General features: G+C 41.8%; 1 protein-coding gene across 2 annotated transcripts in view; it reads right to left on the bottom strand.

The window, feature by feature from the left end:
- LOC139757125 (calcium-independent phospholipase A2-gamma-like) overlaps positions 1-24489 on the bottom strand; it is a 174311-nt gene that overhangs the window by 136522 nt on the left and 13300 nt on the right. For both annotated transcript variants that reach the window (XM_071677226.1, XM_071677225.1), the window contains exons 2-3: positions 7362-7603; positions 2122-2291 (exon numbers count right to left, since the gene is read on the bottom strand). In XM_071677226.1, coding sequence (XP_071533327.1) covers positions 2122-2291; positions 7362-7590 — 399 coding nt within the window. In that variant the 5' untranslated portion in view covers positions 7591-7603. The remainder of the gene's footprint in view (positions 1-2121; positions 2292-7361; positions 7604-24489) is intronic.

Genomic DNA, 24489 nt, shown 5'->3' on the forward strand with positions numbered 1-24489 from the left:
GTTCCATCCGCTGACAGATCCACTCCCAGATATCTAAAACACTTCACTTCCTCCAGTTTTTCTCCATTCAAACTCACCTCCCAATTGACTTGACCCTCAACCCTACTGTACCTAATAACCTTGCTCTTATTCACATTTACTCTTAACTTTCTTCTTCCACACACTTTACCAAACTCCGTCACCAGCTTCTGCAGTTTCTCACATGAATCAGCCACCAGCGCTGTATCATCAGCGAACAACAACTGACTCACTTCCCAAGCTCTCTCATCCCCAACAGACTTCATACTTGCCCCTCTTTCCAGGACTCTTGCATTTACCTCCCTAACAACCCCATCCATAAACAAATTAAACAACCATGGAGACATCACACACCCCTGCCGCAAACCTACATTCACTGAGAACCAATCACTTTCCTCTCTTCCTACACGTACACATGCCTTACATCCTCGATAAAAACTTTTCACTGCTTCTAACAACTTGCCTCCCACACCATATATTCTTAATACCTTCCACAGAGCATCTCTATCAACTCTATCATATGCCTTCTCCAGATCCATAAATGCTACATACAAATCCCTTTGCTTTTCTAAGTATTTCTCACATACATTCCTCAAGGCAAACACCCGATCCACACATCCTCCACCACTTCTGAAACCGCACTGCTCTTCCCCAATCTGATGCTCTGTACATGCCTTCACCCTCTCAATCAACACCCTCCCATACAATTTACCAGGAATACTCAACAAACTTACACCTCTGTAGTTAATGTTTCTACCTAAATTTCCTGTTTGATGTTCCCACCTACTACATCTATCTATTGCTCCTACAATTCTGGATACATGCAGGGCTAATGCATACCACTCACTGCAGGAAATTCTAGAATCACAAAGAATGAGCTGTGTGAGCTAAATGTTGTCAAGTGATATAAATGACAAAGAGAGACTGCATGTTGTGGGTAGAATACCAGCATTCCATGCATGGGTGAGGCAGAAAGAATAGACATCTACCTTGGCCAGAGGGGTGCAACTTGACAAACAATGAAGTTCTGGTTCACTATGCTGCCATCGCTAACACCAGTAATATACATCCCTGGTTAGTGGCTGCCTACGAACTACTACCTAACGAATAACAATACTAATAAATAGTACTGATGAACAGTAAAACCCCATTCTAATGGACTTCAATACATCAAAATTGAACTTCTAACAGATCCTTTGGACCCCATCAGATTAAGTTTGGGATTAAATGGAAATTTCCATGAAAGACAGATACATCACATCACACAATTAGTCTGGTAAGTTAAGAACACCTCTCGACTAAGTTGGGATGTGACAGGATAGCCTATTTAGTTCTAGGATATCAAGAACAAGTGACACTTTGTCGTGCACCATCTCAGCACACTTTTTCTTTAACAATCAATTGTCATATGTATATATTACATAATTTTACACTAATTTGTAATTTAAGTAAAAATTTCATGACAAAATAAGACAGCTTAGTTACTGCCTGCTAGTGTGAGATAAGAGCCCACTTGATCAACACATAAGTTGATGTCCACGTTCTCATGCAACTACATTTTTATGGTATAGAGGCCTATTTTTTTTATCAAATCATGACAGAGAACAGTGCTATCAGAGTTGCAAGTGCAAAGAGATCCAGGAAACACATAAGAACTGCTGAACAACTGCACATGATTGAGCATCATGTGCAAGGGAAGAGTGGCTTTGGCCTCAAGCAAGCACTATTTCTGACCAGGAGGGGAGTCAGGTGTGCCTCATGTAAGTCCTACCTGACAAGATTCAGGTGACTCCAGGTAAACCTGGGGCTCTTTCCTTCTGATTCAGAATAATCTTTGCAACTTCCTGAACATCTCCAGCTTTGAAGGAAGATGGAAGTTTCCAAAACACTTGTTAACAATTCATTCATTAATGTCCCTTGGAAAAATTTGGGATGTAATGGTATTCAGTTTCTAATGGACTATCCATACACTAATTATACTGTTAGAAAGAGGCTTCTCTGTGTTTGACAAAAAAAAAATGATATATATTGACCTGCTCTTCTCTTAGAAATAATTCATACGCACTAACATCTCAACTAAGGTAACAGAAAAGTAAACCCTACCTTTGAAACAATGTCTTTTTTCACTCTCCACTTTGGTATATTTTTTTCCACTGTTTTCGATTCCTCATTTTTTGAAAAGTTTAGGCGGACTTGAGAGAAGTACAATGGAATATATGCATTCATGGTTTTCAGAGCCTTCTGCATTTCTGACAGATTTTCACCATTCATGTCTGCAGAAGAGAACACTAGATTAACAATCAATTTCAACATATTTGTGTTCTGATGTACTTTTTCACAAAATCAGGCACTTCTGGAATCAGGAAGAGCAGTGTTCACTACAGATCAAACGTTAATGATCATTAAGGAAATAATTTAACTTTGCCAACTGCAATTCCCTAAGTAATACAAAAGATACTGATACAAGATAAATACAAAAGATACTGATACAAGAAAATGTATCTAAATTATTTACTAAAGAAGACTATCATCTATATAGGTGAAGTTGAAGACTTGTAGAGGTTTTCAAAAAAGAAGGGAGAATGTTAGGGAGAAGAGGGTGTTGTGTAAGTGAGCTAGGAGAGGAGACTTGTGTGAGGAAGTACCAGGAGATATTGAGTTTAGAAAGGCAAAAGGTGAAAGCAAATGACGTGAGGGGATTGGGTGAGGAATGGGATGTATTCAAGGGAGTAGTGATGAATTTTGAAAAAGATGCATGTGGCATGAGAAAGGTTGGAGGTGGGCAGATTAGAAAGGGTAGTGAGTGGTGGGATGAAGAAGTTGTAGGTGAAGGAGAAAAGAGAGGCATTGGGATGATACATACAAGGAAAAAGTGCAAATGACTGGGAGACGTATAAAAGAAAGCAGAAGGAGGTCAAGAGAAATGTGCAAGGGTTGAAAAAGGGTGAGAGAGTATCACTAAATTTTGTGGAAAATAAAAAGATGTTCTGGAAGGAGGTAAATAACGTGCGTAAGACAAGAGAACAAACGGGAACATCGGTGAAGGGGGCAAGTGGGGAAATAATAACAGGCAGTGATGAGGTGAGGAGATGGAATGAACATTTTAAAGGTTTGTTGATAGAGTGGTAGATATAGGGTGTTTTGGTCAGGTTTGTGTGCAAAGTGAGAGGGTCAGGGAGAAATGTTTGGTTAAGAGAGAAAAGGTAGTGAAAGCTTTGTGGAAGATGAAATCGGGAAAGGCAGCAGGTTTGGGTGGTATTGCAGTGGAATTTATTAAGAAAGGGGGTGATTGTGTTGTTGGTTGGTTGGTAAGGATATTCAATGTATGTATGGACCATGGTGAAGTGCCTGAGGATTGGCAGAATGCATGCATAGTGATACTGTACACAGGCAAAGGGGATAAAGGTGAGTGTCTAAACTACAGAGCCATAAGTTTGTTGAGTATTCTTGGAAAATCATATGGAAGGGTACTCAATGAGGGGATAGACTTGTATAGAGCATCAGACTGGGGGAAGAGCAGTGTGGTTTCAGAAGTGGTAGAGAATATATGAACCAGGTATTTGCTTTCAAAAATGTATATGAAAAATACTTAGAAAAACGGATAGCTTTGTATGTAGCATTTATGGATCTGGAGAAGGCATATGATAGGGTGGATAGAGATGCTTTGTGGAAGGTCCTTAAGGGTATATGGTGTGGGAGTTAAGGTGCTAGAAGCAGTGAAAAGTTTTTACCAAGGATGTAAGGCATATGTACGAAAAGGAAGAAAGGTGAGTGATTGGTTCCCAATGAAGGTCAGTCTGCAGCAGGGGTGTGTGATGTCCCCATGGTTGTTTAATATGTTTATGGATGGGGTGGTTAAGGAGGTAAATGCAAGAGTTTTGGAGAGAGGAGCAAGTATGCAGTCTTTTGGGGATGAGAAGGCTTGGGAAGTGAGTCTGTTATTGTTCTCCGGTGATACAGCTCCAGTGGCTGATTCGAGTGAGAAACTGCAGAAGTTGGTGACCGAGCTTGGAAAAGTGTGTGAAAGGAGAAAGTTGAGAGTAAATGTGAATAAGAGCAAGGTTATCAGGTTCAGTAGGGTTGAGGAAAAAGTTAATTGGGATGTAAGTTTGAATGGAGAAAAACTGGAGGAAGTGAGGCGTTTTAGATATCTGGGAGTGGACTTAGCAGCGAATGGAACCATGGAAGAGGATGTGAGTCACTGGGTGGGGGAGGGGGCAAAGATTCTGGGAGCAATGAAGAAAGTGTGGAAGGAGGGAATGTTGTCTTGGAGAGCAAATATGGGTTTGTTTGAGGAAATAGTAGTTCCAACAATGTTATATGGTTGTGAGGCATAGGTTATAGATAGGATTCTATAGAGGAGGGTGGATGTGTTGGAAATGAAATGTTTGAGGACAATATGTGGTGTGAGGAGGTTTGATCGAGTAATGAAAGGGTAAGAGAGATGTGTGGAAATAAAAAGAGTGTGGTTGAGAGAGTAGAAGAGGGTGTATTGATATGGTTTCGACATATGGAGAGAATGAGTGAGGGAGATTGACAGAAAGGAAATATGTGACAGAGGTGGAGGGAAGAAGGAGAAGCAGGAGATCAAATTTAAGGTAGAAGGATGGAGTGAAAAAGATTTTGAGTGATCGGTGCCTGAACATACATATACATACACAGACATATACATATATACACATGTATATATTCATACTTGCTTGTCTTCATCTGTCCCTGTCGCTACCAAGCCACACAGGAAATAACATACCTACCCCCCAATTTAGCGAGGCAGCTGTTCCTAGCTGTCATGTGTAATGCATCAATACCACAACTCACTATCCACATCCAGGCCCCTACAGGCCTTTCCATGGTTTACCCCAGATGCTTCACATGCTCTGGTTCAGTCCAATGTTTGCATGTTGACCCCGGTATACCACATCATTCCAATTCACTATATTCTTGCACGCCTCTCACATCCCTGTATGTTCAGGTCATGATCGCTCAAAATCTTTTTCACTCCATCCTTCTACCTCCAAACTGGTCTCACGCTTCTCCTTATTCCCTCCACCTCTAACACATATATCCTCTTTGTCAATCTTCCCTCACTCATTTTCTCCAAAAGTCCAAACCATTTCAGCACACCTGCTTCTGCTCTCTCAACCACTCTTTTATTTCCACACATCTCTCTAACCCTTTCATTACTTACTTTTTTCAAACCATCTCATACCACACATTGTCCTCAAATACTTCATATCCAACATATCCACCACCATCCTCTGTACAATCCTATCTACTGCCCACGCCTTGTAACCATATGATATTGTTGGAACTACTATTCCTTCAAAAATACCCATTTTTGCTCTACAAGATAACATTCCCTCCTTCCACTCTTTCTTCAATGCTCCCAAAATCTTTGCCCCATCCCTCACCCTGTGACTCGGATCCACTTCCATAGTTCCATTCGCTGCTAAGTCCACTCCCATACATTCAAAACACTTAACTTCTTCCAATTTTTCTCCATTCAAACATACATCCCAATTAACTTGTCCTTCAACCTTACTGAGCCTAATAACCTTGCTCTTATTCACATTTACTCTCAACTTTCTCCTTTCACACACTTTTCCAAACTCAGTCGCCAACTTCTGCAGTTTCTCACTCAAATCAGCCACAAGAGCTGTATCATCAGCGAACAACAACGGACTCAATTCCAAGCCTTCTCATCCCCAAAAGACTACATTCTCGCCCCTCTTTCCAAAACTCTTGCATTCACCTCCCTAACAACCCCATCCATGTACAAATCAAACAACCATGGAGACATCACACACCCCCTGCTGCAGACTGCTCTTCGTTGGGCATCAATCACTCTCCTCTCTTCCTTCTCGTACACATGCCATACATCCTTGGTAAAAACTTTTCACTGCTTCTAGCAACTTAACTCCCACACCATATACCCTTAACACCTTCTACAGAGCATCTCTATCAACCCAATCATATGCCTTCTCCAGATCCATAATTGCTACACATATAAATCCATCTGTTCTTCCGAGTGTTTCTCACACACATTTTTCAAAGCAAACACCTGATCCTCACATCCTCTACCACTTCTGAAACCACACTGCTCTTACCCAATCTGATGCTCTGTACATTCCTTTACCCTCTCAATCAATACCTTCCCATATAATTTCCCAGTAATACTCAACAAACTTATGCCTCTGTAGTTTGAACACTTATCTTTATCCCCTTTGCCTTTGTACAATATCACTATGCATGCATTCTGCCAATCCTTGGGCACTTCACCATGGTCCATACATACACTGAATATCCTTACCAACCAGTCAACACACAATCACCCCCTTTTTGAATGAATTCCACTGCAATACCATCCAAACCCCCCCGCCTTTCTGGATTTCATCTTATGCAAAGCTTTCACTACCTCTCCTTTCTTTACTAAACCATTCTCCTTGACCCTCTCATTTTGCACACCAACCTGACCAAAATACCCTATATCTGCCACTCTATCATTAAACACATTCAAACAAACATTCAAAATACTCACTACTCACTCCATCTCCTCACTTCATCACTACCTGTTATTATCTACCCATTTGCCCCCTTCACCAATGTTTCCATTTGGTCTCTTGACTTATGCATATTATTTACCCCCTTCCAAAACATCTTTTTATTCTCCGTAAAATCTAATGATACCCTTTCACCCTAACTCTCATTTCCCTCTTTTTCAACCCTTTCACCTTTATCTTTACCTCCTTCTGGTTTCTTTTATACATCTCCCAGTCATTTGCAAGTATTGTCCAAATGCCTCACTTTTCTCTTTCTCTAATAACCTTACTTCATCATCCCACCACTCACTACCCTTTCTAATCTGCCCGCCTCCCACCTTTCTCATGTCACTTGCATCTTTTGCAGAAGCCATCACTGCTTCTCTAAATACATCCCATTCCTCATCCACTCCCCTCATGTCATTTGCTCTCACCTCTTGCCATTCTACACTCAATTTCTCCTGATACTTCCTCACATGAGTCACCTTTCCAAGCTCACTTACTCTCACCACTCTCTTCTCCCCACATTCTCTCTTCTTTTTAAAAACCTCTGTAAATCTTCACCCCCACAAGGTAGTGATCAGACATCCCTCCAACTGCCCTTCACAGCACATTCACATCCAAAATGTACTAACTCTCTCAGCCAAACGTGACCTTTGATAGAGTTTTATCACTGTCAGAAGAAAGGACAGAGGGCAGTATCACTGAGGACTTTCTCATTAGTTTTCTTTATCTAATTAAACTGCATCTAAATGAAAAGCTCATTAAACATCACAAAATGATACCATAACTTATGTAACTAACCAACATGTTTCAAGTTGAGTTCCTCCTTGTTTCCTTTTTCATTCTGACATTTATTCACTGCTGACTGTGGATTGGCGTCTGTTGTTGCCTGAACTGTATCAGGGATTTTTTTGATGACTTCTGTAAGATCTCTTTGAAGGACTGCCAGAGGAGGAGTAGCCCTGGTGATGAAGTCACGCAGCTGTGTTAGGAGACGCCAATGTGTCACACTGTTGCCTCCTGATGCCATTATACAGGCTGATCTGGAAATCAAATTGATTTGATCTGGAAATTACATTGATTTTTCAGTCTACAAAATGACTACTGTTTTACTTTATCACATACTTTCAATGTTTTTTTTTTTTTTTTTTTTTTTTTTTTTTTTTTTTTTTTTTATACTTTGTCGCTGTCTCCCGCGTTTGCGAGGTAGCGCGAGGAAACAGACGAAAGAAATGGCCCAACCCCCATACACACGTACATATACACGTCCACACACGCAAATATACATACCTACACAGCTTTCCATGGTTTACCCCAGACGCTTCACATGCCTTGATTCAATCCACTGACAGCACGTCAACCCCTGTATACCACATCGCTCCAATTCACTCTATTCCTTGCCCTCCTTTCACCCTCCTGCATGTTCAGGCCCCGATCACACAAAATCTTTTTCACTCCATCTTTCCACCTCCAATTTGGTCTCCCTCTTCTCCTCGTTCCCTCCACCTCCGACACATATATCCTCTTGGTCAATCTTTCCTCACTCATTCTCTCCATGTGCCCAAACCATTTCAAAACACCCTCTTCTGCTCTCTCAACCACGCTCTTTTTATTTCCACACATCTCTCTTACCCTTACGTTACTTACTCGATCAAACCACCTCACACCACACATTGTCCTCAAACATCTCATTTCCAGCACATCCATCCTCCTGCGCACAACTCTATCCATAGCCCACGCCTCGCAACCATACAACATTGTTGGAACCACTATTCCTTCAAACATACCCATTTTTGCTTTCCGAGATAATGTTCTCGACTTCCACACATTTTTCAAGGCTCCCAAAATTTTCGCCCCCTCCCCCACCCTATGATCCACTTCCGCTTCCATGGTTCCATCCGCTGACAGATCCACTCCCAGATATCTAAAACACTTCACTTCCTCCAGTTTTTCTCCATTCAAACTCACCTCCCAATTGACTTGACCCTCAACCCTACTGTACCTAATAACCTTGCTCTTATTCACATTTACTCTTAACTTTCTTCTTCCACACACTTTACCAAACTCAGTCACCAGCTTCTGCAGTTTCTCACATGTAAATCAGCCACCAGCGCTGTATCATCAGCGAACAACAACTGACTCACTTCCCAAGCTCTCTCATCCCCAACAGACTTCATACTTGCCCCTCTTTCCAGGACTCTTGCATTTACCTCCCTAACAACCCCATCCATAAACAAATTAAACAACCATGGAGACATCACACACCCCTGCCGCAAACCTACATTCACTGAGAACCAATCACTTTCCTCTCTTCCTACACGTACACATGCCTTACATCCTCGATAAAAACTTTTCACTGCTTCTAACAACTTGCCTCCCACACCATATGTTCTTAATACCTTCCACAGAGCATCTCTATCAACTCTATCATATGCCTTCTCCAGATCCATAAATGCTACATACAAATCCATTTGCTTTTCTAAGTATTTCTCACATACATTCTTCAAAGCAAACACCTGATCCACACATCCTCTACCACTTCTGAAACCGCACTGCTCTTCCCCAATCTGATGCTCTGTACATGCCTTCACCCTCTCAATCAATACCCTCCCATATAGTTTACCAGGAATACTCAACAAACTTATACCTCTGTAATTTGAGCACTCACTCTTATCCCCTTTGCCTTTGTACAATGGCACTATGCACGCATTCCGCCAATCCTCAGGCACCTCACCATGAGTCATACATACATTAAATAACCTTACCAACCAGTCAACAATACAGTCACCCCCTTTTTTAATAAATTCCACTGCAATACCATCCAAACCTGCTGCCTTGCCGGCTTTCATCTTCCGCAATGTTACAATCTGTTTATTTCATAAATTCAAAAGAAAATTGGTGTTTGACGAAACCAATTGTGACAATTGTTTTGTCAAGATGCTAGTTTGTTTTATGGTTGTTTGGGTGATTGGAACTGTCAAAGCTTCTTGAATTCCACAGGTTATGACAAAACTTGAAATGATGTTAATCCAAAATTTGTCATGTCTATACCAGTGGTTCTTAAACTTTTTGGTCTCCTCGATACTGTGCCCCCTTTCATGTTTTGTCAAAAAATAATCAGTAATTCTTATACCAGTATATAGGACTTAAATGCTTAAGCAGGATTACTGCAGTGGATCTTTATACTAATAAACTTATTGCTTACTTGAGTATGAATTTTATGGATGAATGAAAAGTTTTTCTGCTTCTATATTTTAGTTTTATTTCATTATCTTTATGCACCTAGTTTCAATGAAACTTATATCAAGTGGAAATAGTACCTACTAATAAAAAAAAAATTATTTTTATTTCCATAGCAGTAATCAATAGATTACACTGAAACCAAAAATGTTCTTACTTTTAGGACAGTTACTGGGTGTATTAGTACAAGAGTAATGATTTTTATGCATATTCTGCTTATATATTTGATAATTCTAATGCAAGTGAATGAAAAGTCATTGGAAAACAAAAAAATGTATGTACAATAAAACCAAACTTTCACATACTTTTGCCTCTGGTACTGCTTAAATCAGCACGTCACAAACCTAGGTAGTACTCATCAATGAGATGAGTGGTACTGACTCTTCTGACGGACTAGCTTGTTTCTTTGCATTGCTTTCATATTAACCAATGCTGAAAAACCTGTTCCACCCAGGTAAGTAGATGAAAAGGAGACCGACTTTTTGGACTTGTATGCTTTTTTCTTCTGGTAAACTGAGAGATACTTCACCCAAAACTTCTCTAGACCAAGACAAGTAAAATCATCCTTTGCTACTGAAGTGAATTTCAGTTCAAGAAATTCTTCTTGCATAGCTTCAGGAACATCCTCAACTGCCATGGAAAAGGGGTTCCTGGCAAGGTTAAATTCAAAACTGCTGTAACTAATGTAACAAAATTCGTTAACCCAACAAAACTTTTCTGTCTCACTTCTCATGCCCCCCTTTGAATTTTCTGGCAACCCCCTTGGGAGAGCATCCCCCCCACTCTAAGAACCACTGGTCCATATCATTTAGTTCACAAATGTGTTTGGGTTTGTAATGCTGAGTGTATTTTAGCACCTACTGTGCACCAAAGGCATGTTCGAACATCAATGAGAGAACAAATGCAAGAGCCTTGGTCACGGTAATTATATCATAAATCCAAGGTAAAAAAAGGTAATAGTGATATACATAAAGAGTTCAGAGAAACCAGAGGGCAGTCAATGCCTCAGCTGTCTTTATTATCAGACAAAATCTTTGAGTCAGAGAGGGCAACAACCTATCTACAACTTGCAGGGTTGGCAAGTAGCACTAAATATGTCTTGCTCAATGAGTAATCATTGGTATAGTTCCTCTCTAACATCACGCAATTTACATAATAATCAATTTTAGGTTTATCTGGAACTCTTCAAACATATAAAAAAAATTACTTTTAAATGCTGTCTGTAGTTGCTCCATACAAATTTCTCATTTTTCCTGGTAATCAAAGATCCTTGAGACCACGATGCTGTCAGATTTTCAAGATTTCCTGTTTTTAAAATCTGATACCACTTCAAAAAAATGACACCACCAGTTGCACTGTTCAAGAGAATTCTATAATTCTGAATAAAAGCACTCTCTCAAAAACCTATGACAGGCAAGTCCAGAGATGAAGCCCTATGAACACAGAAATTCTTCCCCACACTGCACTTTTCGGTGAAATCTTGCCAGGGTGCCAAGCCAAAAGAAGTGAGGTGGGGTCCACCTTGGGCTGTGATGGTTGTGGGGGACAAATAAAAGGAGGAAGAAAAAAGCATACAGAAAGTGAATTACTAAAATCAGGCTGCAATACTTCAAGTAGTGAAGCCTTGGATTGTGATATCCCATGGAAAGGAGTCCCTACGTAAAACCAGGATCCTTCCTTGCAAAGGGTCCTGAGGAAATTATGTACAGCACTACATTGTACAATTAATCACCAAAACAAAATGTCTGCATCTCCACAGAAGTCATCAATCAGTCTTTTAACCCCATACACACCTTCCAGCCATACTGAATGACAATATCTTTCAGTGACAAAAAAACAACAACCATTCTAGGCATCATATACAAGACACATGAAATTTACTCCCTACTTCTATAAAATCAATCCACAAACTAAATGTTCTCAGAACACATGCTGGCACCAGCCTTGGACATGAAAAAGAATCCCTCAACATCTACAGACAATTAGTCTACTAAACTTTAAACTATGCCTCATTTGCCTGGTATTCCATCCTCCCCAACGCATATATAACAAAGCTGCAAAGCACACAAAACAGTGCAATCATAACAATCAATTGACTGCACTTTCTTTTACACATCTCCCAGTCATTTGCACTACTTCCTAGCAAAAATCATCCAAATGCCTCTTTCTTCTCTCACTAACAATCTTACTTCTACATCCCACCATTCACTACCCTTTCTAATCTGCCCACCTCCCACCTTTCTCATGCCAAAAGCATCTTTTGTGCAAGCCATTACTGCTCCCCTAAATACATTCCATTCCTCCCTAACTCCTCTTTCGTCATTTGCTTTCACCTTTCGCCATTCTGCACTCAGTCTCTCCTGGTACTTCCTCACACAAGTCTCCTTTCCAAGCTCACTTACTCTCACCACTCTCTTCTCCCCAACATTATCTCTTCTTTTCTGAAAACCTCTACAAAGAAGATATATGTCAGAGGTGGAGGGAAGAAGGATAAGCAGTAGACCAAATTGGAGGTGGAAGGATGGAGTGAAAAAGATCTTGAGCAATTGGGGTCTGAACATACAGGAGTGTGAAAAGCATGCAAGGAATAGAGAGAATTGGAACGATGTGGTATACATCTTTCCATGGTTTACCCTAGGCACTTCACATGCCCTGGTTCAATCAATTGAAAACACATCAACCCCGGTATACCACGATGTTCCAATTCACTCTATTCCTTCCATGCCTTTCACCCTCCTGCATGTTCAGGCCCCGATCACTCAAAATCTTTTTCACTCCATCTTTCCACCTCCAATTTGGTCTCCCACTTCTCCTCATTCCCTCCACCTCTGACAAATAAATCCTCTTTGTCAATCTTTCCTCACTCATTCTCTCCATGTGACCAAACCATTTCAAAACACCCTCTTCTGCTCTCTCAAACACACTCTTTTTATTACCACACACCTCTCTTACCTTTTCATCACTTACTCAATCAAACCATCTCACACCACACATTGCCCTCAAACATCTCATTTCCAGCACATCCACCCTCCTCCGCACAACTCTATCTATAGCCCACGCCTCGCAAACATATAACATTGTTGGAACCACTATTTCCTCAAACATGCCCATTTTTGCTTTCCAAGATAACATTCTCGACTTCCACACATTTTTCAATGCTCCTAGAACTTTCACCCCCTACCCCACCCTATGACTCACTTCCACTTCCATGGTTCCATCCGCTGGCAAATCCACTCCCATATATCTAAAACACCTCACTTTCTCCAGTTTTTCTCCATTCAAACTTACCTCCCAATTGACTTGTCCCTCAAGCCTACTGTACCTAATAACCTTGCTCTTATTCACATTTACTCTCAGCTTTCTTCTTTAATGCACTTTAACAAACTCAGTCACCAGCTTCTACAGTTTCTCACACAAATCAGCTACCAGCGCTGTATCATCAGCGAACAACAACTGACTCACTTCCAAGCTCTCTCATCAACAGCAGACTGCATACTTGCTCCTCTTCCTAAAACTCTTACATTCACCTTCCTAACAACACCATCCATAAACAAATCAAACAACCATGGAGACATCACGCACCCCTGCCACAAACCTATTTCACTGAGAACCAATCACTTTCCTCTCTTCCTACACGTACACATGCCTTACATCCTCGATAAAAACTTTTCACTGCTTCTAACAACTTGTCTCTCACACCATATATTCTTAATACCTTCCACAGAGCATCTCTATCAACTCTATCATATGCCCTCTTCAGATCCATAAGTGCTACATAAAAATCCATTTGCTTTTCTAAGTATTTCTCAAATGCATTCTTCAAAGCAAACACCTGATCCACACATCCTCTACCACTTCTGAAACAACACTGCTCTTCCCCAATCTGATGTTCTGTACATGCCTTCACCCTCTCAATTAACACCCTCCCAGATAATTTCCCAAGAATACTCAACAAACTTATACCTCTGTAATTTGAACACTCACTCTTATCCCCTTTGCCTTTGTACAATGGCACTATGCAAGCATTCCGCCAGTCCTCAGGTACCTCACCATGAGTCATACACACATTAAATATCCTTACCAACCAGTCAACAATACAGGCATCCCCTTTTTTAATAAATTCCACTGCAATACCATCTAAACCCGCTGCCTCTCGTTTTTTTTAATTTTCCAAAAGGGTAACAGAGAAGGGGGCCAAGTGAGGATATTTCCTCAAAGGCTCTGTGCTCTGTTCTCAGCACTACCTCGTTAATGTGGGAAATGGCAAATAGTATGAAAAAAGAAGAAAGTTAAGAGTAAATGTGAATAAGAGCAAGGTTATTAGGTACAGTAGGGTTGAGGGTCAAGTCAATTGGGAGGTGAGTTTGAATGGAGAAAAACTGGAGGAAGTGAAGTGTTTTAGATATCTGGGAGTGGATCTGGCAGCGGATGGAACCATGGAAGCGGAAGTGGATCATAGGGTGCGGGAGGGGGCGAAAATCCTGGGGGCCTTGAAGAATGTGTGGAAGTCGAGAACATTATCTCGGAAAGCAAAAATGGGTATGTTTGAAGGAATAGTGTTTCCAACAATGTTGTATGGTTGCGAGGCGTGGGCTATGGATAGAGTTGTGCGCAGGAGGATGGATGTGCTGGAAATGAGATGTTTGAGGACAATGTGTGGTGTGAGGTGGTTTGATCGAGTGAGTAACGTAAGGGTAAGAGAGATGTGTGGAAATAAAAAGAGCGTGGTTGAGAGAGCAGAAGAGGGTCTTTTGAAGTGGTTTGGGCACATGGAGAGGATGAGTGAGGAAAGATTGACCAAGAGGATATATGTGTCGGAGGTGGAGGGAACAAGGAGAAGAGGGAGACCAAATTGGAGGTGGAAAGATGGAGTGAAAAAGATTTTGTGTGATCGGGGCCTGAACATGCAGGAGGGTGAAAGGAGGGCAAGGAATAGAGTGAATTGGAGCGATGTGGTATACCGGGGTTGACGTGCTGTCAGTGGATTGAAGCAGGGCATGTGAAGCGTCTGGGGTAAACCATGGAAAGCTGTGTAGGTATGTATATTTGCGTGTGTAGACGTATGTATATACATGTGTATGGGGGGGGGTTGGGCCATTTTTTTCGTCTGTTTCCTTGCGCTACCTCGCAAACGCGGGAGACAGCGACAAAGTATAAAAGAAAAAAATATATATATATATATATATCCTCCCCTCTCTTTTTTTTTTTTTTTCCAAAAGAAGGAACTGAGTGGGGCCAGGTGAGGATATTCCAAAAAAGGCTCAGTCTTCTGTTCTTAACGCTACCTCGCTAACGCGGGAAATGGCGAATAGTTTAAAAGAAAAGAAATATATATATATATATATAAATATATATATATATATTAAGTCTGTTGGGGATGAGAGAGCTTGGGAAGTGAGTCAGTTGTTGTTCGCTGATGATACAGCGCTGGTGGCTGATTCATGTGAGAAACTACAGAAGCTGGTGACTGAGTTTGGTAAAGTGTGTGAAAGAAGAAAGTTAAGAGTAAATGTGAATAAGAGCAAGGTTATTAGGTACAGTAGGGTTGAGGGTCAAGTCAATTGGGAGGTGAGTTTGAATGGAGAAAAACTGGAGGAAGTGAAGTGTTTTAGATATCTGGGAGTGGATCTGGCAGCGGATGGAACCATGGAAGCGGAAGTGGATCATAGGGTGGGGGAGGGGGCGAAAATTCTGGGAGCCTTGAAGAATGTGTGGAAGTCGAGAACATTATCTCGGAAAGCAAAAATGGGTAGGTTTGAAGGAATAGTGGTTCCAACAATGTTGTATGGTTGCGAGGCGTGGACTATGGATAGAGTTGTGCGCAGGAGGATGGATGTGCTGGAAATGAGATGTTTGAGGACAATGTGTGGTGTGAGGTGGTTTGATCGAGTAAGTAACGTAAGGGTAAGAGAGATGTGTGGAAATAAAAAGAGCGTGGTTGAGAGAGCAGAAGAGGGTGTTTTGAAATGGTTTGGTCACATGGAGAGAATGAGTGAGGAAAGATTGACCAAGAGGATATATGTGTCGGAGGTGGAGGGAACGAGGAGAAGAGGGAGACCAAATTGGAGGTGGAAAGATGGAGTGAAAAAGATTTTGTGTGATCGGGGCCTGAACATGCAGGAGGGTGAAAGGAGGGCAAGGAATAGAGTAAATTGGAGCGATGTGGTATACTGGGGTTGACGTGCTGTCAGTGGATTGAATCAAGGCATGTGAAGCGTCTGGGGTAAACCATGGAAAGCTGTGTAGGTATGTATATTTGCGTGTGTGGACGTGTGTATGTACATGTGTATGGGGGGGGGTTGGGCCATTTCTTTCGTCTGTTTCCTTGCGCTACCTCGCAAACGCGGGAGACAGCGACAAAGTATAAAAAAAAAAAAAAAAAATATATTATCCCTGGGGACAGGGGATTAAGAATACTTCCCACGTATTCCCTGCGTGTCGTAGAAGGCGACTAAAAGGGGAGGGAGCGGGAGGCTGGAAATCCTCCCCTCTCTCTTTTTTTTTTTTTTTTTTTTTTTTTAATTTTCCAAAAGAAGGAACAGAGGGGGCCAGGTGAGGATATTCCAAAAAAGGCCCAGTCCTCTGTTCTTAACGCTACCTCGCTAACGCGGGAAATGGCGAATAGTTTAAAAAAAGAAAGAAAAATATATATATATATATATATATATATATATATATATATATATATATATATATATATATATATTTTTTTTTTTTCCTGTCTCCCGCGTTTGCGAGGTAGCGCAAGGAAACAGACGAAAGAAATGGCCCAACCCACCCCCATACACATGTATATACATACGTCCACACACGCAAATATACATACCTACACAGCTTTCCATGGTTTACCCCAGACGCTTCACATGCCTTGATTCAATCCACTGACAGCACGTCAACCCCGGTATACCACATAGATCCAATTCACTCTATTCCTTGCCCTCCTTTCACCCTCCTGCATGTTCAGGCCCCGATCACTCAAAATCTTTTTTACTCCATCTTTCCACCTCCAATTTGGTCTCCCACTTCTCCTCGTTCCCTCCACCTCCGACACATATATCCTCTTGGTCAATCTTTCCTCTCTCATTCTCTCCATGTGCCAAAACCATTTCAAAACACCCTCTTCTGCTCTCTCAACCATGCTCTTTTTATTTCCACACATCTCTCTTACCCTTACGTTACTTACTCGATCAAACCACCTCACACCACACATTGTCCTCAAACATCTCATTTCCAGCACATCCACCCTCCTGCGCACAACTATATCTATAGCCCACGCCTCGCAACCATACAAAATTGTTGGAACCACTATTCCTTCAAACATACCCATTTTTGCTTTCCGAGATAATGTTCTCGACTTCCACACATTCTTCAAGGCTCCCAGGATTTTTGCCCCCTCCCCCACCCTATGATTCACTTCCGCTTCCATGGTTCCATCCGCTGCCAGATCCACTCCCAGATATCTAAAACACTTTATTTCCTCCAGTGTTTCTCCATTCAAACTTACCTCCCAATTGACTTGACCCTCAACCCTACTGTACCTAATAACCTTGCTCTTATTCACATTTACTCTTGACTTTCTTCTTTCACACACTTTACCAAACTCAGTCACCAGCTTCTGCAGTTTCTCACATGAATCAGCCACCAGCACTGTATCATCAGCGAACAACAACTGACTCACTTCCCAAGCTCTCTCATCCACAACAGACTTCATACTTGCCCCTCTTTCCAAAACTCTTGCATTCACCTCCCTAACAACCCCATCCAGAAACAAATTAAACAACCACGGAGACATCACACACCCCTGTCGCAAACCTACATTCACTGAGAACCAATCACTTTCCTCTCTTCCTACACGTACACATACCTTACAACCTCGATAAAAACTTTTCACTGCTTCTAACAACTTGCCTCCCACACCATATATTCTTAATACCTTCCACACAGCATCTCTATCAACTCTATCATATGCCTTTTCCAGATCCATAAATGCTACATACAAATCCATTTGCTTTTCTAAGTATTTCTCACATGCATTCTTCAAAGCAAACACCTGATCCACACATCCTCTACCACTTCTGAAACCACACTGCTCTTCCCCAATCTGATGCTCTATACATGCCTTCACCCTCTCAATCAATACCCTCCCATATAATTTCCCAGGAATACTCAACAAACTTATACCTCTGTAATTTGAGCACTCACTCTTATATATATATATATATATATTTTTTTTGCTTTGTCGCTGTCTCCCGCGTTTGCGAGGTAGCGCAAGGAAACAGACGAAAGAAATGGCCCAACCCACCCCCATACACATGTATATACATACGTCCACACACGCAAATATACATACCTACACAGCTTTCCATGGTTTACCCCAGACGCTTCACATGCCCTAATTCAATCCACTGACAGCACGTCAACCCCAGTGTACCACATCGATCCAATTCACTCTATTCCTTGCACTCCTTTCACCCTCCTGCATGTTCAGGCCCCGATCACACAAAATCTTTTTCACTCCATCTTTCCACCTCCAATTTAGTCTCCCACTTCTCCGCGTTCCCTCCACCTCCGACACATATATCCTCTTGGTCAATCTTTCCTCACTCATTCTCTCCATGTGCCAAAACCATTTCAAAACACCCTCTTCTGCTCTCTCAACCACGCTCTTTTTATTTCCACACATCTCTCTTACCCTTACGTTACTTACTCGATCAAACCACCTCACACCACACATTGTCCTCAAACATCTCATTTCCAGCACATCCATCCTCCTGCACACAACTCTATCCATAGCCCACGCCTCGCAACCATACAACATTGTTGGAACCACTATTCCTTCAAACATACCCATTTTTCCTTTCTGAGATAATGTTCTCGACTTCCACACATTCTTCAATATATATATACATATATATCTTTTTTTTTTTCATACTATTTGCCATTTCCCGCATTAGCGAGGTAGCGTTAAGAACAGAGAACTGGGCCTTAGATGAATATCCTCACCTGACCCCCTTCTCTGTTCCTTCTTTTGGAAAATTAAAAAAAAACAAGAAAGGGAGGATTTCCCAGCCACCCGCTCCCTCCCCTTTTAGTCGCCTTCTACGACACGCAGGGAATACGTGGGAAGTATTGAAGGAATAGTGGTTCCAACAATGTTGTATGGTTGCGAGGCGTAGGCTATAGATAGAGTTGTACGCAGGAGGGTGGATGTGCTGGAAATGAGATGTTTGAGGACGATATGTGGTGTGAGGTGGTTTGATCGATTAAGTAATGTAAGGGTGAGAGAGATGTGTGGAAACAAAAAGAGTGTGGTTGAAAGAGCAGAAGAGGGTGTTTTGAAATGGTTTGGTCACATGGAGAGAATGGGTGAGGAAAGATTGACCAAGAGGATTTATGTGTCAGAGGTGGAGGGATCGAGGAGAAGTGGGAGACCAAATTAGAGGTGGAAAGATGGAGTGAAAAAGATTTTGAGTGATCGGAGCCTGGACATGCAGGAGGGTGAAAGGCGTGCAAGGAATAGAGTGAACTGGAACGATGTGGTATACCGGGGTCGACGTGCTGTCAATGGATTGACCCAGGGCATGTGAAACGTCTGGGGCAAACCATGGAAAGTTCTCTGGAACCTGGATGTGGAAAGGGAGCTGTGGTTTCGGTGCATTATTACATGACAGCTAGAGACTGAGTGTGAACGAATGGGGCCTTTGTTGTCTTTTCCTAGCACTACCTCGCACACATGAGGGGGGAGGGGGTTGTTATTCCATGTGTGGCGAGGTGGCAATGGGAATAAATAAAGGTAGACAGTATGAATTATGTACATGTGTATATATGTATATGTCTGTGTGTGTATATATATGTGTACATTGAGATGTATAGGTATGTGTATTTGCATGTGTGGAAGTGTATGTACATACATGTGTACGTGGGTGCGTTGGGCCATTCTTTCATCTGTTTCCTTGCGCTACCTCGCTAACGCGGGAGACTGCGAAAAAGCTAAATAAACAATATAAAATAAATAAAATATATATATAAATATATTCCTCACGTGTTGTAGAAGGCGACTAAAGGGGACGGGAGCGGGGGCCAGAAACCCTCCTCTCCTTGTATTCTAACTTACTAAAAGGGGAAACAGAAGAAGGAGTCACGCGGGGAGTGCTCATCCTCCTCGAATGCTCAGATTGGGGTGTCTAAATGTGTGTGGATGTAACCAAGATGAGAAAAAAGGAATGATAGGTATTATGTTTGAGGAAACGAACCTGGATGTTTTGGCTCTGAGTGAAATGAAGCTCAAGGGTAAAGGGGAAGAGTGGTTTGGGAATGTTTTGGGAGTAAAGTCAGGAGTTAGTGAGAGGACAAGAGCAAGGGAAGGAGTAGCACTACTCCTGAAACAGGAGTTGTGGGAGTATGTTACAGAGTGTAAGAAAGTAAATTCTAGATTGATATGGGTAAAACTGAAAGTTGATGGAGAGAGGTGGGTGATTATTGGTGCATATGCATCTGGGCATGAGAAGAAAGATCAGGAGAGGCAAGTGTTTTGGGAGCAGCTGAATGAGTGTGTTAGTGGTTTTGATGCACAAGAACGGGTTATAGTGATGGGTGATTTGAATACAAAGGTGAGTAATGTGGCAGTTGAGGGAGTAATTGGTATACATGGGGTGTTCAGTGTTGTAAATGGAAATGGTAAAGAGCTTGTAGATTTATGTGCTGAAAAACGACTGGTGATTGGGAATACCTGGTTTAAAAAGCGATATATACATAAATATACGTATGTAAGTAGGAGAGATGGCCAGAGAGTGTTATTGGATTACATGTTAATTGATAGGCACGCGAAAGAGAGACTTTTGGATGTTAATGTGCTGAGAGGTGCAACTGGAGGGATGTCTGATCATTATCTTGTGGAGGTGAAGGTGAAGATTTGTAGGGGGTTTTCAGAAAAGAAGAGAGAATGTTGGGGTGAAGAGAGTGGTGAGAGTAAGTGAGTTTGGGAACGAGACTTGTGTGAGGAATTACCAGGAGACACTGAGTACAGAATGGAAAAAGGTGAGAACAAAGGAGGTAAGGGAAGTGGGGTGTATTTGGAGAAGCAGTGATGGCTTACGCAAAAGATGCTTGTGGCATGAGAAGCGTGGAGGTGGGAAGGTAAGAAAGGGTAGTGAGTGGTGGGATGAAGAAGTAAGATTATTAGTAAAAGAGAAGAGAGAGGCATTTGGATGACTTTTGCACGGAAAAATGCAAATGAGCGGGAGATGTATAAAAGAAAGAGGCAGAAAGTCAAGAGAAAGATGCAAGAGGTGAAAAAGAGGGCAAATGAGAGTTGGGGTGAGAGAGTATCATTAAATTTTAGGGAGAATAAAAAGATGTTCTGGAAGGAGGTAAATAAAGTGCGTAAGACAAGGGAGCAAATGGGAACTTCAGTGAAGGGGGCTAACGGGGAGGTGATAACAAGTAGTGGTGATGTGAGAAGGAGATGGAGTGAGTATTTTGAAGGTTTGTTGAATGTGTTTGATGAGAGAGTGGCAGAAATTGGGGTGTTTTGGTCGAGGTGGTGTGCAAAGTGAGAGGGTTGGGGGAAAATGATTTGGTAAACAGAAAAGAGGTAGTAAAAAGCTTTGCAGAAGATGAAAGCTGGCAAGGCAGCAGGTTTGGATGATATTGCAGGGAATTTATTAAAAAAGGGTTGACTGTATTGTTGACTGGTTGTAAGTGTTTTTATGTATGTATGACTCATGGTGAGGTGCCTGAGGATTGGCAGAATGCTTGCAGAGTGCCATTGTACAAGGAAAAGGGGGATAAGAGTGAGTGTAAAATTACAGGGGTTTTAAGTATGTTGAGTATTCCTGGGAAATTATATGGGAGGTATTGATTGAGAGGGTTAAGGCATGTACAGAACATCAGATTGGGGAAGAGCAGTTTTGGTTTCAAAAGTGGAAAGAGGATGTGTGGATCGGTGTTTGCTTTGAAGAATGTATGCCAAAAATACTTAAAAAAGCAAATGGATTTGTATGTAGCATTTATGGATCTGGAAAAGCATATGATAAGTTGATAGAGATCTCTGTGGAAGGTATTAAGAATATATGGTGTGAGAAAACAATTTTGAAGCATGAAAATTTTTATCGAGGGCGTAAGCATGGTACGTGTAGAAAGAGAAAATGATTGGGTTTTCAGTGAAGTAGGTTTTTTGGCGGGGGGGTGATGTCTCCATGGTTGTTTTTTGTTGTTTAGGTGGGGTTTTTAGGGAGTGAATGCAAGAGTTTTGGAAAGAGGGGCAAGTAGCGTCTTTGTGGATGAGGACTTGGAAGTGATCATTTTTGTTCGCTGATGATACAGTGCGGGGCTGATTTAATGGAGAAACGCAGAAGCTGTGACTGATTTGTAAAGTGTGTGAAAGAAGAAAATTAAAGTAAAAAGTGAAAAAGAGCAAGGGTTTGGTTTAGGGGCAATCAATTGGGGGGTAATTTTAATGATAAAAAAATGGAGGGAAATAAAGTGTTTTTTTGATATCTGGGAGTGGATTTGGCAGCGGATGGAACCCTGGAAGCGGAAAGGGTCAAGGGGGGGGGGAGGGGCAAAATTTGGGAGCCTTGAAGAATGTTGGAATCCAAAAAATTTCCAACAATGTTGTTTTGGTTTTCGAGGGGTGGCTATGGTAGAGTTGTGCGCAAGGGGGTGTCTGGAATAGATGTTTTAGGACAAAATGTGGGGTGATGGTTATCGAATAAGTAATGTAAGGTAAAAAGATGTTGGAAATAAAAAAAGTGTGGTTGAAGAGCAGAGAGGGTTTGAAATGGTTTGGTCACATGGGAGAATGAGTGAGGAAAGAGACAAAAAGGATATTGCAAGGGGGGAAGAAAAAGTGGGAACCAAAACGGGGGTGGGAAAAATGGGGTGAAAAAGATTTGATATCGGGGCCCGAACATGCAGGGGGGTGAAAGGTGTGGAAGGAAGAGAGTGAATTGGAATGAGTACTACAGTGTATAAATTATATTCTGTGTGTGTATATTTATGTGTACATTGGATTAAGTATTATTTGCGGTTGGACGTGTATTATTACATTGTATTGGGGGGGGGTTGGGGGATTCTTTTGTCTATTTCCTTGCGCTACCCGCTAACGCGGGAGACGCGACAAAACAAAATAAAAAAAAAAAACATAAATAAAACACACATTATTTTATTATTTATATTATTTTTTTTGCGCTTCTTCCCGTTTTAGGTAGCGCAAGGGAAAAAGACGAAAGAAAAAGGCCCAACCCCCCCTTTCACATGTAAATATACGTCCACACACGCAAATATCATACCACACAGCTTTCCTGGTTTACCCCCCGACGCTTCACATGCCCCCCCCTTTAAACCACTACAGCACGCAAACCCCGGTTCCACATCGTCCAATTCATTATTTTCCCTCCTTCCCCCCTGCATGTTCAGGGCCCCCATCACACAAAATCTTTTTTACCCCTTTCCACCTCCAAATTTGGCTCCCACTTCTCCGCGTTCCCTCCACCTCCGACACATATATCCTCTTGGTCAATCTTTCCTCACTCATTCTCTCCATGTGCCAAAACCATTTCAAAACACCCTCTTCTGCTCTCTCAACCACGCTCTTTTTATTTCCACACATCTCTCTTACCCTTACGTTACTTACTCGATCAAACCACCTCACACCACACATTGTCCTCAAACATCTCATTTCCAGCACATCCATCCTCCTGCACACAACTCTATCCATAGCCCACGCCTCGCAACCATACAACATTGTTGGAACCACTATTCCTTCAAACATACCCATTTTTCCTTTCTGAGATAATGTTCTCGACTTCCACACATTCTTCAATATATATATACATATATATCTTTTTTTTTTTCATACTATTTGCCATTTCCCGCATTAGCGAGGTAGCGTTAAGAACAGAGAACTGGGCCTTAGAGTGAATATCCTCACCTGACCCCCTTCTCTGTTCCTTCTTTTGGAAAATTAAAAAAAAACAAGAAAGGGGAGGATTTCCAGCCACCCGCTCCCTCCCCTTTTAGTCGCCTTCTACGACACGCAGGGAATACGTGGGAAGTATTTGAAGGAATAGTGGTTCCAACAATGTTGTATGGTTGCGAGGCGTAGGCTATAGATAGAGTTGTGCGCAGGAGGGTGGATGTGCTGGAAATGAGATGTTTGAGGACAATATGTGGTGTGAGGTGGTTTGATCGAGTAAGTAATGTAAGGGTGAGAGAGATGTGTGGAAATAAAAAGAGTGTGGTTGAAAGAGCAGAAGAGCTTGTTTTGAAATGGTTTGGTCACATGGAGAGAATGGGTGAGGAAAGATTGACCAAGAGGATATATGTGTCAGAGGTGGAGGGAACGAGAAGTGGGAGACCAAATTAGAGGTGGAAAGATGGAGTGAAAAAGATTTTGAGTGATTGGGGCCTGAACATGCAGGAGGGTGAAAGGCGTGCAAGGAATAGAGTGAATTGGAACGATGTGGTATACCGGGGTCGACGTGCTGTCAATGGATTGACCCAGGGCATGTGAAACGTATGGGGCAAACCATGGAAAGTTCTCTGGAACCTGGATGTGGAAAGGGAGCTGTGGTTTCGGTGCATTATTACATGACAGCTAGAGACTAAGTGTGAACGAATGGGGCCTTTGTTGTCTTTTCCTAGCGCTACCTCGCACACATGAGAGGGGAGGGGGTTGTTATTCCAT

This window comes from Panulirus ornatus, chromosome 24 (genome assembly GCF_036320965.1).
Source record: "Panulirus ornatus isolate Po-2019 chromosome 24, ASM3632096v1, whole genome shotgun sequence".
Lineage (NCBI taxonomy): Eukaryota > Metazoa > Arthropoda > Malacostraca > Decapoda > Palinuridae > Panulirus > Panulirus ornatus.